The following is a 12,650-nucleotide window of genomic DNA, read 5'->3' on the forward strand; positions in this document are numbered from 1 at the left end:
CATGTCGGAGCTCAGATTAGGAACTACTAACTAGCCACGGTGATCGAAACGGGCAGAGGTGCAAGACGACCGTATGATTGCAGAAGCAGGATTAGCATGCGTTGGACCGTCATTCTACAGGCAGTTGCCCGTCCTTTTCACCACCGTGTACTCTATTTCTACTCTGCAAGACGACAAGCCGTGCAGGATCGAGTGTGCATTGCCATCGATTGGCGGCAAGGCAGCACACGAGGGGACTGAAAGGGGAGGGGCGTGACAATTGAATACAAGAGACTCGAGTTGGTGCTGTTACGTTTGCTCTGAAATTTTTTTAGTGAAATACGTGTTCAGATACGTTTGCGGAAAAAGAATATTTGCCCACGAAATGGAGACCAATCAATGAGCTGGCCCGGGCACGGAAAGGCGCACCAAGCGACCGAGTGTGGTTAGGGTTCGTAGTTTTTTCTTTTTGAAAAAAAAAAGTAAGATATTGATGCTGCTCTGTGTTCTTTTTGGTGATCATTAGGATTTCTGTTTAGCAAAAGAGGCCTACAGATTAGTGAAAAGATGTTTGCATTAAACAAGTACTTCGATACTCTACCAAATACTCCACTGAGAGTGTGAGTGGACAGCAGCTTGGAAATGGAACAGCACTTCAGCTTTTGTTCGTAGCCAGCAGTAGCAGCGGCACCCAAGTGGCCATGTCAAACCTTCCCTTTCCCATCTCGCAAGTCAACTCCGGCATCAAAAGATGGGTTTGACACAGACTGCTACCACTTGATCCATGAGACTCACATTTCGCTTCAGCTAACCAGCTTTAGCACAACATGTGAGGTCCCTCAAAAAGAAATTTTTTTTACTCCTGGACCATGCCGAGAAATACTGAAAATAGATGCACGTACTGCTTCAGCCTGCAGCTGCCAACGTGACCGACCCATTCCACGTGCCCGAACAATTTCATGTGCTGCTGTCGTGAGCCTCGGCAACCTGCATTGCAAGTTGTGCAGGGAAAAAAATAGAAGAAATCATTGCACCTGAGCTTGCATTATTTGAGCTGAGATGCATTTGAGACCTGTGGCTCCCAAATGCTTTGCTCTACAACTACAATGCCTTGCACTCTTGCTCCTGCAGTAGCAGAAATAGTTCGTGCTGCTGTGTAGCCACACTGCCGGATTTGTTCGTTCCGGGAACACAAAAACATCGCCAAACTCCGCACTGTCGAGATCAGCGACGGCCGGCGGCCCATCGCGGCAGGCGCAGCCGCTCACTCATTGCCTAGGCGACTACTAGGGGGGCGTAGCACGCCAAAAGCCAGGTGAAACCCTGGCGAAATTCACCGATCCAGGTCGCGCGAGGCAGACAGGGCAGCATCATCATGCGAGTCACCAATCCGGGCAGAGCGCGCGCCTCCCGAGGCCGCAATAATTTGCCCTGCGCCGAGCGGACGGGCCGCGGCAACCCCAGCCAGCTGACTTCCTGTAGTCGCCGCAGACTCGCAGTGGCATGGCAATGGCATCGTCTCAGGCTCTCAGCGGCTGCTTCCCGGCGTCTTCACTTCTTTCTGCCTCTCCCAACGCCGGAAAAGATGCCCAGCCGTTTGGCCGCGCCATAACCACGAGGAGAAATGAAAACCTGAATCTCTATGGCTGATGCAAAGACGGTCTAGTAGATCCAAAACCCTTTTTTTTCCAGACAAAAACACGCATGAAATGCCCCAAGAGGGTGCAGTGCAGCAGGTCACCTCGCCCTCGCGGTCCTTGGTCAACAAAGGTGAAAATAAAGGCCGGCACGGTGGAACCCGTTGCCACCTGCGACGCCAGTTTCATCACGTCATGCCAGGGCCTGCAGCTGGGCCCTCACTGCCCTGAGTAACTGTGTTGACTGGTTGGTCCAGCCTGGAGGTCCTGAATCTGATGAGAGGGAAGAGCAGATCAGGAGTGGTACGCTGCTGGGTTGGGCATGAGCAAGCTGAAACGGAGGGAGACCGCCAGCTGCAGGACAAGCGCGGTGGCGATCGGTGATCCGCTCCCCACTCCCAAGCATCCAATGCTGCTAGGTGCCTAGGTGCTCGTACTACCGGGTTAGCTTGCAAGCAAGGCCCCCATGGAAACAAACCTGTCGTCTTCGTGCTAGTAAACCCGGGAGCGCTACAAACCAAACAGGGGAGGAGTTTCCAGCTCGTCTCCGTCTCGGCGTCTCCCCTCTTTTGGAGAGGTTCGCAGAGGCCGGCGCCAAGCACAGATTGAGCATTAGTACGAGGAATCAGGTATCAGCTGTCAAAGTGAACTACCAAGAAATGGCAGTAACATGGAAGGCCATGAGTTTGTGAGACCTCGACCGACGATCAGTACAGACTACAGAGCTAAAACTTCTGCATTCAGAGGATAAAGATTCATCCAGGCCGGCATGGGCTGGGATCGTTTATGCTCCTATTTACAGAAATCTAAACCAGCTCTAGATGCAACAGGTTAGTGATCTGATGGACTGATTGATGACTGGGCTGGGGAAAATTAAACTCTAGTATGAACAGATTGGACTCGGTTCAATTCTCTCTAGCGCTGCTGCTGCTAACTAATGCATGCCATTCCTCACACTTCCACTCTCCACATGATCTTCTCGCCGCGGCCGCCGGCACCGGCAACGCCGGCATTGGCGCTGTGGGGGTGGGGGTGGGCGCGATCCACGGCGGCCACGCGCGAAGGGTGGACGGCGCCGACCCTAGCGCGCTCGCCGTGGGACTGGGACGGCAGCTCGCAAGCCTCGCCGACGGTGCCCGACCGGATATCGGCGGGCGGGATGAAGCAGTCCATGGACAGTCCGGGGACGTTGAAGGCCACCTCCTCGATGCTCCAGGCCTCCTCCATCCGCGTCTTGGTGTGGCTCATGGCGGCCTCGCCGAACCGGAACAGGGTGACGGCGGAGCGGCCCGAGTGCGCGATCATGATGCCCTCCACGGGGCGGTAGTCCTCCAGGGCGGAGCTGATGGTGGTCTCCCAGTAGACGGCGTCCCCGCCGGCGTGCGGCTGGATGCGGGTGAGGTGCGAGTCCTCGATCTGCACGATCAGGCCCGTGCGCTGGCTGAAGTAGCCGAACAGCACGTGGCGGATGATCTCCGCCGGCCCTTCGCTGCGGAGCTTCAGCGTCTGCGGGTCGGCGGTCAGCTTCAGGATGAAGCAGTCCTCGCCGTTCACCTTCTTCTCGCCCACGCACCGCGCCTCCGCGAACAGCCCCGCCGTGGTGAGCGGATCCAGGCCCTGTATTGCAAGTTGGAAAAGGAAATGGGATCGTAAGGTGATTTGGTCGAGGCGGAGAAAGAGGAAGCGGAGGTTTGGAAAAAATGATGGGACCTGGAGGACGCGGCGGAGGGGGCGGACGGGGCCCTTGGCGGCGTGGGCGCCGAGCCAGGGGGTGTGGCGCCAGACGAGGCGGCCGTTGGAGCCGGCGTGGACCTTGCTGCCGCCGACGGCGAGCTCGACGTACCACATGTCGGGGGCCATCTGCCAGAGCACGAAGCCGCCCTGCTCCACGGCGGCGGAGCCGCGGCCGGTGGGCCCGCGATTCTTGACGACGCGCGTCGCCGTCTCGAACTCGGACGCCACCATCCGCACCTTACCCATGGCGTACGCGTTCCGCACCGACTGCAGCAGCTTGTAGCCGCCCGACGCCGCCGTGTACTGGTGCAGGATGTACTGAGCGGACGACGACTCCTGCATTGCAATCCCTCAGGTCGGTGAGCCAAGAGTACCAGATGCACGGACACAGACCGCATCTCGTGGAAGCGACGCAACAGCCAGCGAATGGAGGGGAGGGAGAACGGGAATGAAGAAGCGGACGTACAATGGGGGTTCCCTTGATGGAGAGAAGGGGCAGCGGCTCGGCCGGCTTGGACGGGATGGGCGCGAGCGGCGCGCCCATGACGCCGAGGAGGAGGCGCAGGTCGGACCGCCGGAAGGAAGCGCCCGATCCGCCGGGACCGGCAGCGGCGGAGGCCATGGACGGCGTGCGCGTGAGGTGGCCGCGAACCCAGTTCCCGAACCCCTCCCGGCGGCCGGAGTCCTCGGCGTCGGGGTCGCCGGCGGCCAGACGCTCGGCGTCGGGCCCCTCGATGAGCGGCGCCAGCGCCTCCCCGCCGGGGCGCAGGCTGCCGGAGCGCGCGATGAGCTGCTCCCCGAGGTACTGCTGCAGCACCTTCTCCGGCGGAGGCTGCGCCGGCGCGGACGACTTGCGCCGGCGCGGGATCAGCATCCTGGCCGGCGACGCGCTCCGGGCCGGCGCCGGGGACTTCCCCCTCGACCGCGCCGGTGACAGCCCCCGCACCACCTCCTCCTTGAGCGCCGCGAAGAACCCCTGCTTCCTCTCCTTCTCCATATCCCGCAATGCCGCCGCCGGGACCAAGATTAGGGGGAGGAGCGCTAATATAGAGAGGAGATTTGGTATTCGCTTCACGAGGAGGGCATGGGGAGTGCGGCGAGGAGTGGAGTAGAAGAAGGGGGGAGTGCTCACCGCGCGGTTGCGTTGGAGTGAAAGGGAGGAGGAGGGGGAGGGGAGTGCGCGAGGTGGAAGGCGACGGGCGGAAATGGTAAAAGAAGGCAGGACAGAGGAAAAGATAAAGCCGGGGAGGGGAGGACAGGAGGGGGAAACCGTTTGACGTGAGAGCGCAGGTGGGGGAAAGGAAAAGATCAAAAGAGGCGAGGTGGGATGTCGGGAGGGGAGAGAGAGAACACCACCTCCGAGCTTCCGTGCTTTTCGTCGTGTCGACGGTGTTGCAGGCTCATGAACTTGAAACAATGAGGAGGCTGCCACTGTTCGAGCGAAAGAAAAAGGTCTCGCATTTCGATCCGATGATGCTCCAGCTTTTGTTTTGCATCCACGGATTTGAAAAAGGAAAAGGCTTGGGATTTGGAAGGGGGCCACGTTGGAACCCAAAAAAACCGGGTTAATTTTCCAGCTGCGTGTATCGTCGAAATTTGCACCTCGCGGTTTCCAGCTTGTCTTGTCCAAATTTGCACCTCGCAAATCGCGCGCTTTGCAAGTTTAAGCTCCTGTGTTGAAATTTCCGCCTCGGAAATCTCGCGCTCGCGAGCTTCACGTAGTACATGCGTGTGGCGCCAAAGGGTGGAGGGAGTAGGTGAATGCGATGGGCATTTGATTTTTGGACCTTAGTTGCTGATGGCGCTAGTGATAGTATGAACTTGTAGGATTTGTGCCAATCTGTTTGGCCGTCGCCATGATTTGGGGCATCATACGCCGTACTGCTTGCACTGTTCCCCGAGAGCAGAGAAAATTGGCCGCCACTTCTTCTTCAATAATGTCTGAACTAGAGATATACTTGCAAAGCTTTTAATAAAGCAGCAGTAGTAGCAACCATCAAATATTCCTGATATATATCCTGGAATTTCGAACGGCTTTGCCAACGCCTTTCGCTCTCAAATCATGGCCTGATCGCCAGCTCGCCCACAGGAATGGCGACGCGGCGGGGCCCCCCGCCCTGATCCACCGTGCAACTGTCGCTTTCCCCGGCCCCACGCAGCTCGCCGCCATAGTGCCACCACCCGCTCTCCCCAACCCCAGCACGGCGCCGAACGGGGCGGGCGGGCGCCGACCCGAACCAGACAGAGATGGCGGCAACCCGCGCGGCGGCTCTGGTGGCGCCAACCAACGGGCAGCAGAGCAGAGAGGCGAGCAAGCATTGCTCCGCGCACAGGACCGCATCGGCGAAGATGCCAAAAGCGCCGCGCGGGCCACGTGCCCGAGGGGGTGCGCGCGGCCGAGGCGTCCGGTTCCGGAGCGAGCGGGCGAGCGGCCTCGCCGCGGCCCACGGCAGGAGAGCCGAGCGCGGGGGCTGCCGTTACGCTGTCGCTCGCGCCCCGCGGCCGCGGGCACGTCCACATTCTTGCGCCGCGCGGGCAGCGCGGCGTGCCGGCGTCCCCTCCCCGCTCACGAGGAGGGTGGCCCGTGCCAGTCCAGGGCCTTGGCCTGGCAGGCGCGGCGCGGCACCGGTGGCCCTCGGCTGCCAGTGGTGGCGTGACCGTGTGTCCGTGTGATGCATGGCGTGACGGTGACGTGGGCGCGGGGGGCTTTGACCTGCCCGTTAGGCTGTCGGCTGTCGTCACAGCGTTTGTCCTGCGCTGCCGCTGCGGCGCCTTGACCGGGGGTTCGGCGCGGCCGCCGCGCGGGGGCCGCAACACGTGAGCGGCATCAAGATCGCGTCGCGCCCGGCGATCACGGGAGGCCGTCGCTGTTTTATTAATTGCGCTTGTGTGGTTTGAAGGCTCGTAAATATAAGAGACTAGCAGGCCAAGGTTACCCCGGTTCGCGAGGACGATGGCAGCTGGCGATCATGGCATCGCGTCGCGGCCAAACTCGCATGCTGCTGCTGTTGTCTTGCTCCAGCTCCAGCCAGCATGGAAATGAGAGCAGCATGGGAGTGGGAGTACTACGTGAGCTTTGTTTGCTTCTTTGTTTGTTGTGTGTGGGTGTTTGGCGGCGAGTTAGCCAGTTAGGTTTTTGGCGTGTCACGCGTGCCATTGTGACGGCGAGACGCGGGGTGTTGCTCGGGATGATTTGTTCAGACTGTGACCATCAATAAAAACGTCCGCTCTCTAAAAAAAATACTCCTTTCATCCTAAATTATAATTTATTTTACCTTTTCTAAATACATAAAAAAGGCTAAATGAATTGTAATTTGGGATGAAGATAGTAGTGCACAGATAGATGAAAGTGGTGGCCACAAGGAGTTACCAGTGCCGAAATCTAAGCATTTTGAAATTTAAAGGCGAGAAGGGAGCTACTTCCAGATGAGTTCCTGAAGGGTGAAAAACAAACTTGCACCAATTTCGCAAGGAAAAGCTAAAATGGTAGATTCTGCATAGTGGTAGATTGGCCTGAGCTTTCACAAAGGTATTATGGGCTTTCAGCCCACGGCTTGGCTATCACCACAAAGCCTACTACTACACCTCTTCTTCCACTCAACAACACAGGAGTGAAGCTGAGCGTAGCAAGGGCCCTCCTAGGCCCGCTGTTCGTGGTATGAAGCCTAACAACGGCCCATGGGTTGGACACCGTGGATGCACTCCACCACCCATCGGTGCAATTTTCACGACGACGAGCGGGGGGCGATCACGCGCCACCCCACCACACCGGCACGGCGGCACGCCGAAACCACCGGTCGGTTGTGCGCCAGGACCGGTCGTGCGAGAGCCCTGGCCTGAATTCGGCGAGGTGGCGTGGCCGCTGCGGTGAACCGTTGGGGGGAGCTACCGCGGAGTTATGCCGGCGGCGCACCGGCACCGCGCTCCACCGGCGCGGCACCGAGTTCTTGCGGACTACGGGGCGCGGCCATGCCCGTCTCCTTTGCGCCTGCTGCTGTTTTCGTGTCGTGTTCCATTTTCAAACAGATTGCTTGCTTCTGGCAGACGTCGTACAGGATGCCACTGCAAGGCTGCAAACATGGCCCGGGGCCCTGCAAGTAGTAGTACTGGCTACTCCAGAGTCCAGACTGCAAAGCAATACACCATTTCTTTTCCGCTCTGCCCGTGTCCAATCCAAAATGATCAGATCGCACCGGCACAAACGGAGCGGCCCGATTGCCTGAAAAATCAGGGCCCTTGCGATTTGCGAGAGAGAGGACAAAACTGTTTAACAAAATCCAGCTCACAACATTAGGTCTTACACGTTACATGAGATAACAAATCTGTTTAACAAGTTGCTCTACCTGCGATCTCCGTGCGCCACGTGTCTGCGCAAAAAATGAACCGTCGCCACCAGACGGACGATCAAACCAAGACCACTTGTCTGTTGTTTCTCAACGACAACGAGGATCACCACCTTTTCTTCAAAACGAGGATCACCACCTGCTATAACGAGGCCGCATCCATCGCTCGTTCGATGTTTCTAGTACTAATCCGGCAGTATAGGTCTGAACTCTGAAGGGGTAGCACAAGCGACCGACTAGCGAGCGGTTCCGAGACTCGGTGGATAGCCAGATGGATGGTGCTGTAGGCTTGTACATGTTCTTGGCTACTAGCTCGTTTGATGTCTCATATTGTTTTAGCGTCGCCTTTTGTGATTTCGGTTCAGCTCTCTCTCTTGTTCCATTGCAACTTGCAAGTAGGAGCCAACTTTTTAAAAAATAAATAAATAAATTGTCAGTGCAAATTCATAATCCGTGCAGAAGAAAGCCACCTTTGACCAGTACCTGGAAATCAAATTTCACGACGACCACGTCTCGACCGTGGCCACGAAAAGGCTATAAAGAGGCCCTTCCGCCCTCTGGCTCTACCCATCTCTTGCCTAGAGCCAACGTGCCAAGGCTGCAACGAGAGTAGTAGTTTGCGTCCCTGGCAAAGATGAGCACCAAGATCATGGGTGCTGTGCCCAAGATGAACGGTAGGGTATTTCTGCAGATACTGTTGGCTAAGTTGATGTCTCTTTTTTTGGGTTTACAAGCAAGGTCTTTCCCTGCGTTCCTTCGTGATAGCGTTTGAAATCTCCCGTCTCTTCCACTGCTGTGGTTCTGATTTAGCTTTGCTACGAGTCCACGGATCAAGCAATGTTGATTCCTCCTTTTCTTGATACTGTACCATTTACAGCGCGATTTTACCTTGCTCTCGTCTTATCCCCCCCATCTGAATAAGAAGTTGAACATTTTTTAACTGACATCATTCTTGTTTCAGAGGAGGAACCACTGCTTGCTGCTGCCGCGCTCAAGGGCCGGAAGGAGCAGGAGGAGGCCGCGGTTAGTTTCTCGGACCAGCTTCTTCCCTTCTTCCTCCCTCGGCTTGTTCTTCTGCAATCACGTTGCTACTGGCCTGCCTGTTTCTCTCTGTTTCGTTTCTCAATCAGGAGAAGCTTCTCAGCGCTGTGAGGAAGTACACCATCTTCCTCTACGTCGGCTTCGTGTTCACCACGCTCGCGCCGAGGGTGGCGGTGAAGGCCGCGCCGGCCGCCGTCGCCTCCACCCAGCGCTTCCTCGCCGCCGGCTACGACCTCACCGTCACCGTCGCCTTCTTCGCCACGGCGACGCTGCTCCTGCAGGCCCTGCTCGCACGCGTCCTCAAGCCCTCCACGAGGGCGCGAATGACCCCTCTCGCCGCGTGGCCCCTCGCCGCCGTCACTTGGTGCTGCATCACGTCCTTCTTCGTCAACTGCCTCACCTTCGGCGACGAGAACGTGGGCGGCTACGGCGAGTGGGCGGCCGCCGCCGGCGCCTCCGTCGCGAACCTCGATATGTCCGCACGCACCGTCAGGGTGAGTCGACGTTTCTCGTGGCCATCCGTTCACTCCTTAGACATGGTGTCTCGTTTTCTTATTTCCAGCGTCACCTCGCTTGAGGATGTAGAGGAGGAGGATGCTTCGCCGGGAGAACAGAGCACTTGCAGAGGGGCATGCCTGCAGGCTGCAGTATCTTCGTTTATCTATCATGTTTTACTCTTTTCGAAGTGTTACTGTGTTAGAAGCAGCCAAGCTGCTAGGTCGTACAAGTGGCCCTGTCAATGGCCGTGTGGTGCTTTTGCCTGTCTACTGTGAGTCTGTGACAGTGTGGTAGGGATTTTCTTTGCATGGTTGGAACCTGTAAGGTGTCTGTACTCGTTTACTGGGATGGTGTAGGGATTTTCGTAATGTTGAAGAAAAACTTGTGATGGGAGAACAAGGCGTCCTGATTATCTGTGTCTGATCTCTTGTTATGTCGAATGCGTCGATCGCGTTCTTGCATTGCAGGGCTGCTGCTGAGATGATCCTGCTAGTTGCCACTCTTTTTCATTCTTCCTTCTACTGCTCTCTCTGTTTTTATTTTCTTCGATGTGTTGGGTGAGCCATGCTACATGAAAGGCCGGGGCCCAGCTAGTACTGGCTACTCCAGAGTTCAGACTGCAGCCAACTTTTTCTTTCGTCTTTAACTGCCCGTGTCCAAAACACCAGATCGATCCGGGGCAAGGGAGCTCGATTGCCTGAGAAACCTGTGCCATTGCTCCAGGTGCAATCTCCGTGCGCCACGTGTGTACCCAAAAATAAACTGTCTCTGCCGGACGATTAACCAAACAACGACCAGTTGTTGATCACCACACCGCCTGCTATAACTAAGCCGTCCTCATCTCACGCTGCATCCGTCTCTTCTTCAGAGTTTAGAGGCTCTAGTAGTGGTACTCTAGTCTGGGGCTGGACTCAGGAGCAGACGAGCAGTAGTGCAGTAGCAGTGTAGCACGAGCCGAGCGATAGGTTACGAGGCAGACCCGATCAAGGGCGAGATGGTTGATACAATATGCTTGTAGGTGTAGTTGTGTAGATGTTCTTGCCTGGTTCAGTTTCTGAGGTTTCTGATGCCTGAAATGTTCGTCCCTTGTTTTGGTCCATGTTTCTTGGATCTTTGGTTTTGGGACAAACCTCTTGCTGTTGTCCTGCAATCCAGGCCTTGACGCTATAATCTCGTGGCCCTGCAATTCAGTTACTAGGTCTTGTAAGATCCTGCGGAAAGGTTTGTTGTTGAAGTTTCGAAATAGGGCATTGCTTGTCGTCCGGTCAGGCGGCCACACATTTCATATCACCGATATTGACGCCATGACTACATGGTTTTTCCATGTCGGAGCCGGACCTGCAGACGGTGCGCGTGTGGCACCGAGCTCCGAACCTGCCGGCGGCGCCGGCGAGAATGCAGTCATGAAGCTTCAGAAGGCTGTGCCTGTGTGTGGATTACGGAAGGTGCACCCCCGCAGAAAAGAATACGGAAGGTGCAAGGGCCCACTGTTTCGCTTGGTCCGGTGTCGCGGGCCCAATAACCTTGGAGGAGGCTCTATCATGCCTGCTGGGCTGAAGCCTCTTAATCACGCATCTACAAAGGGCCGCAAAGCGACTACTGGCCCATTTATCCTTAAAACGTGCAGGAGGGGCAATAGTGCAATTTACGTTCACGTCCCAGGCATAAACGCTTCTGTGCTTTTGGCCTTTTGCACATCAACAACAATGGCCGTAGCCCCCCGGAGACGAGGCACGTGAGCTTGGGCCCGGGGTGGGCATGCCGACAAAAGACACCTGTCCCGTTCTATGTACGGGGGCCACAGGCGCATGCGTTTTGGCGTGCATGGCCGTCCCTGCAGAGATTCCTGCGACGCTTCAAGCCGGCAGCTCACACCGAAAGGGCTTGGAGGCTGGTGGCGGTGCATTGAAACCGCGCGCGTATGGTTGCGGAACCTTCGTCTTCACAGCGCAGTTATATATCGGGCCCATCCAGGACCCGGGTGCGCTCTGCCATCCTCCTCGCCACTTCACTCCGTAGTGTAGTGTTGCAGTTTAAACTCAGCTGCTCAGCAGCCAGTGGAGGTTCTGTGTGTGTGAGCCGTGCTGAAGATCTCGACGGGCAAAGGGGAGAACGAAGATGAAGGTGATCCCTGCGGCTGCTCTACTGCTCCTAGTCCTGGTCGCCACCGCCTCGCTGCAGGCTCTCGCCGTGGCTGCAGGTGAGCACTCCACCCCGCCTGCCTGTTCCGTCTGTTCTGTCCGTTCTCCCTTCTGCAAGGCTTGGACGGAGCGAAATTAAATTGCTGGGCAGGGTATCCTTGACCTCTGAAATAATTGTGATCTGAATGTGGTGGGCGCAGACAGCTCCGGCGCCGTGCCGGACGGGGTGTGCGACGGCAAGTGCCGGAGCCGGTGCTCGCTGAAGAAGGCCGGGCGGTGCATGGGGCTCTGCCTTATGTGCTGCGGCAAGTGCCAGGGGTGCGTGCCCTCGGGGCCCTACGCCAGCAAGGACGAGTGCCCCTGCTACAGGGACATGAAGTCGCCCGAGAGCCAGCGCCCCAAGTGCCCCTAGGACCTCCCCTCACGATCCCGGTCGAGGCGTTCCGCGTTGGTGTCTATCTGCGCTTCTGAGCTCGAGGTTCTGTTCGTGTACCCGGAGAAGTAGTGTGCTGCAATAAACAATGCTAGATCTGTAGTGCTGTATGTTCTTTGAGATGTTGGATTGTGAGATCCCAAGCGCAATCTCTTCTGTTCCCCGCGAATGTTGAATGCCTTTGTCACAGATCGATGTTCAGTATCGGTTGCCGTGGGACGCTGTTTGGTCCCCGCGGTTGCGCCGGTGCCCTCCGCGGGAGAACGGGGAAACTCCGGGCTCGCCGGCCGGCCATGCGGATGGCACCGGGTCGCCGAACAGGCCTCGCCGCGTGGGCCAGACAATCGTTCACGTGGGGTGGACTGTGCTGGACGTGTTCATAATTTGCGTGGCACGCCCAGGTTATTTTTGTGCCTGCTGCACCGGGGTCCCTTGTCAAATGAGGGTGGAATTCTCAACTCGATCGTCCTCCCAGAAACAAATATGGCTACGGTGTGGCTTCTAAATTCTTTATCATGCTCGCCACACTTGCCTAACCTCAAATGTGGCAAAGTGTGGTTAGCAACCAAATATAGCCAATGTTATGCTAGAACGTGCAAGGGAAAAAAAAATTGTTCAAGACGCTGTGTAGCGCACCAAACTGGGGCATACCGTCATGCAGCTGCAGCTACGCAGCCCGGGCCCCACCTCAATCAAAATCGAATGAAGCTTCTCTCATACGCCTCGCGCCCGTTCCTCTTCCGTCTTCCGGGCGCGGCCGCACACCGTCACCGGCTAACCGCCTCCTTCCCGATTCCCCCCAAATCCAAGCAATGGAGCGAGCGGTAGCCAAGGATTCCGCGCC

At 57.1% G+C, this 12,650-nt stretch overlaps 2 protein-coding genes across 2 annotated transcripts; one reads left to right on the forward strand and one right to left on the reverse strand.

Moving 5' to 3' along the window:
• Window positions 1-2,228: 2,228 nt before the first annotated feature.
• On the reverse strand, window positions 2,229-4,547 carry LOC112881921. Its single transcript, XM_025946851.1, has 3 exons — window positions 3,817-4,547; window positions 3,327-3,686; window positions 2,229-3,233 (listed from the first exon to the last, which is right to left on the reverse strand). The coding sequence occupies exons 1-3, from the start codon at window positions 4,345-4,347 to the stop codon at window positions 2,568-2,570; spliced, it is 1,557 nt and encodes a 518-aa protein (XP_025802636.1). The 5' UTR covers window positions 4,348-4,547; the 3' UTR covers window positions 2,229-2,567.
• Window positions 4,548-11,228: 6,681 nt separating this feature from the next.
• Window positions 11,229-11,921, forward strand: LOC112883260 (peamaclein-like). The gene is made up of 2 exons (XM_025948534.1): window positions 11,229-11,432; window positions 11,574-11,921. Exons 1-2 carry the CDS (start codon window positions 11,351-11,353, stop codon window positions 11,783-11,785), a joined length of 294 nt encoding a protein of 97 aa, XP_025804319.1. The 5' UTR covers window positions 11,229-11,350; the 3' UTR covers window positions 11,786-11,921.
• The last annotated feature ends 729 nt before the right edge of the window (window positions 11,922-12,650 follow it).

Source organism: Panicum hallii, chromosome 2 (assembly GCF_002211085.1).
Source record: "Panicum hallii strain FIL2 chromosome 2, PHallii_v3.1, whole genome shotgun sequence".
In the NCBI taxonomy this organism is placed as follows: domain Eukaryota; kingdom Viridiplantae; phylum Streptophyta; class Magnoliopsida; order Poales; family Poaceae; genus Panicum; species Panicum hallii.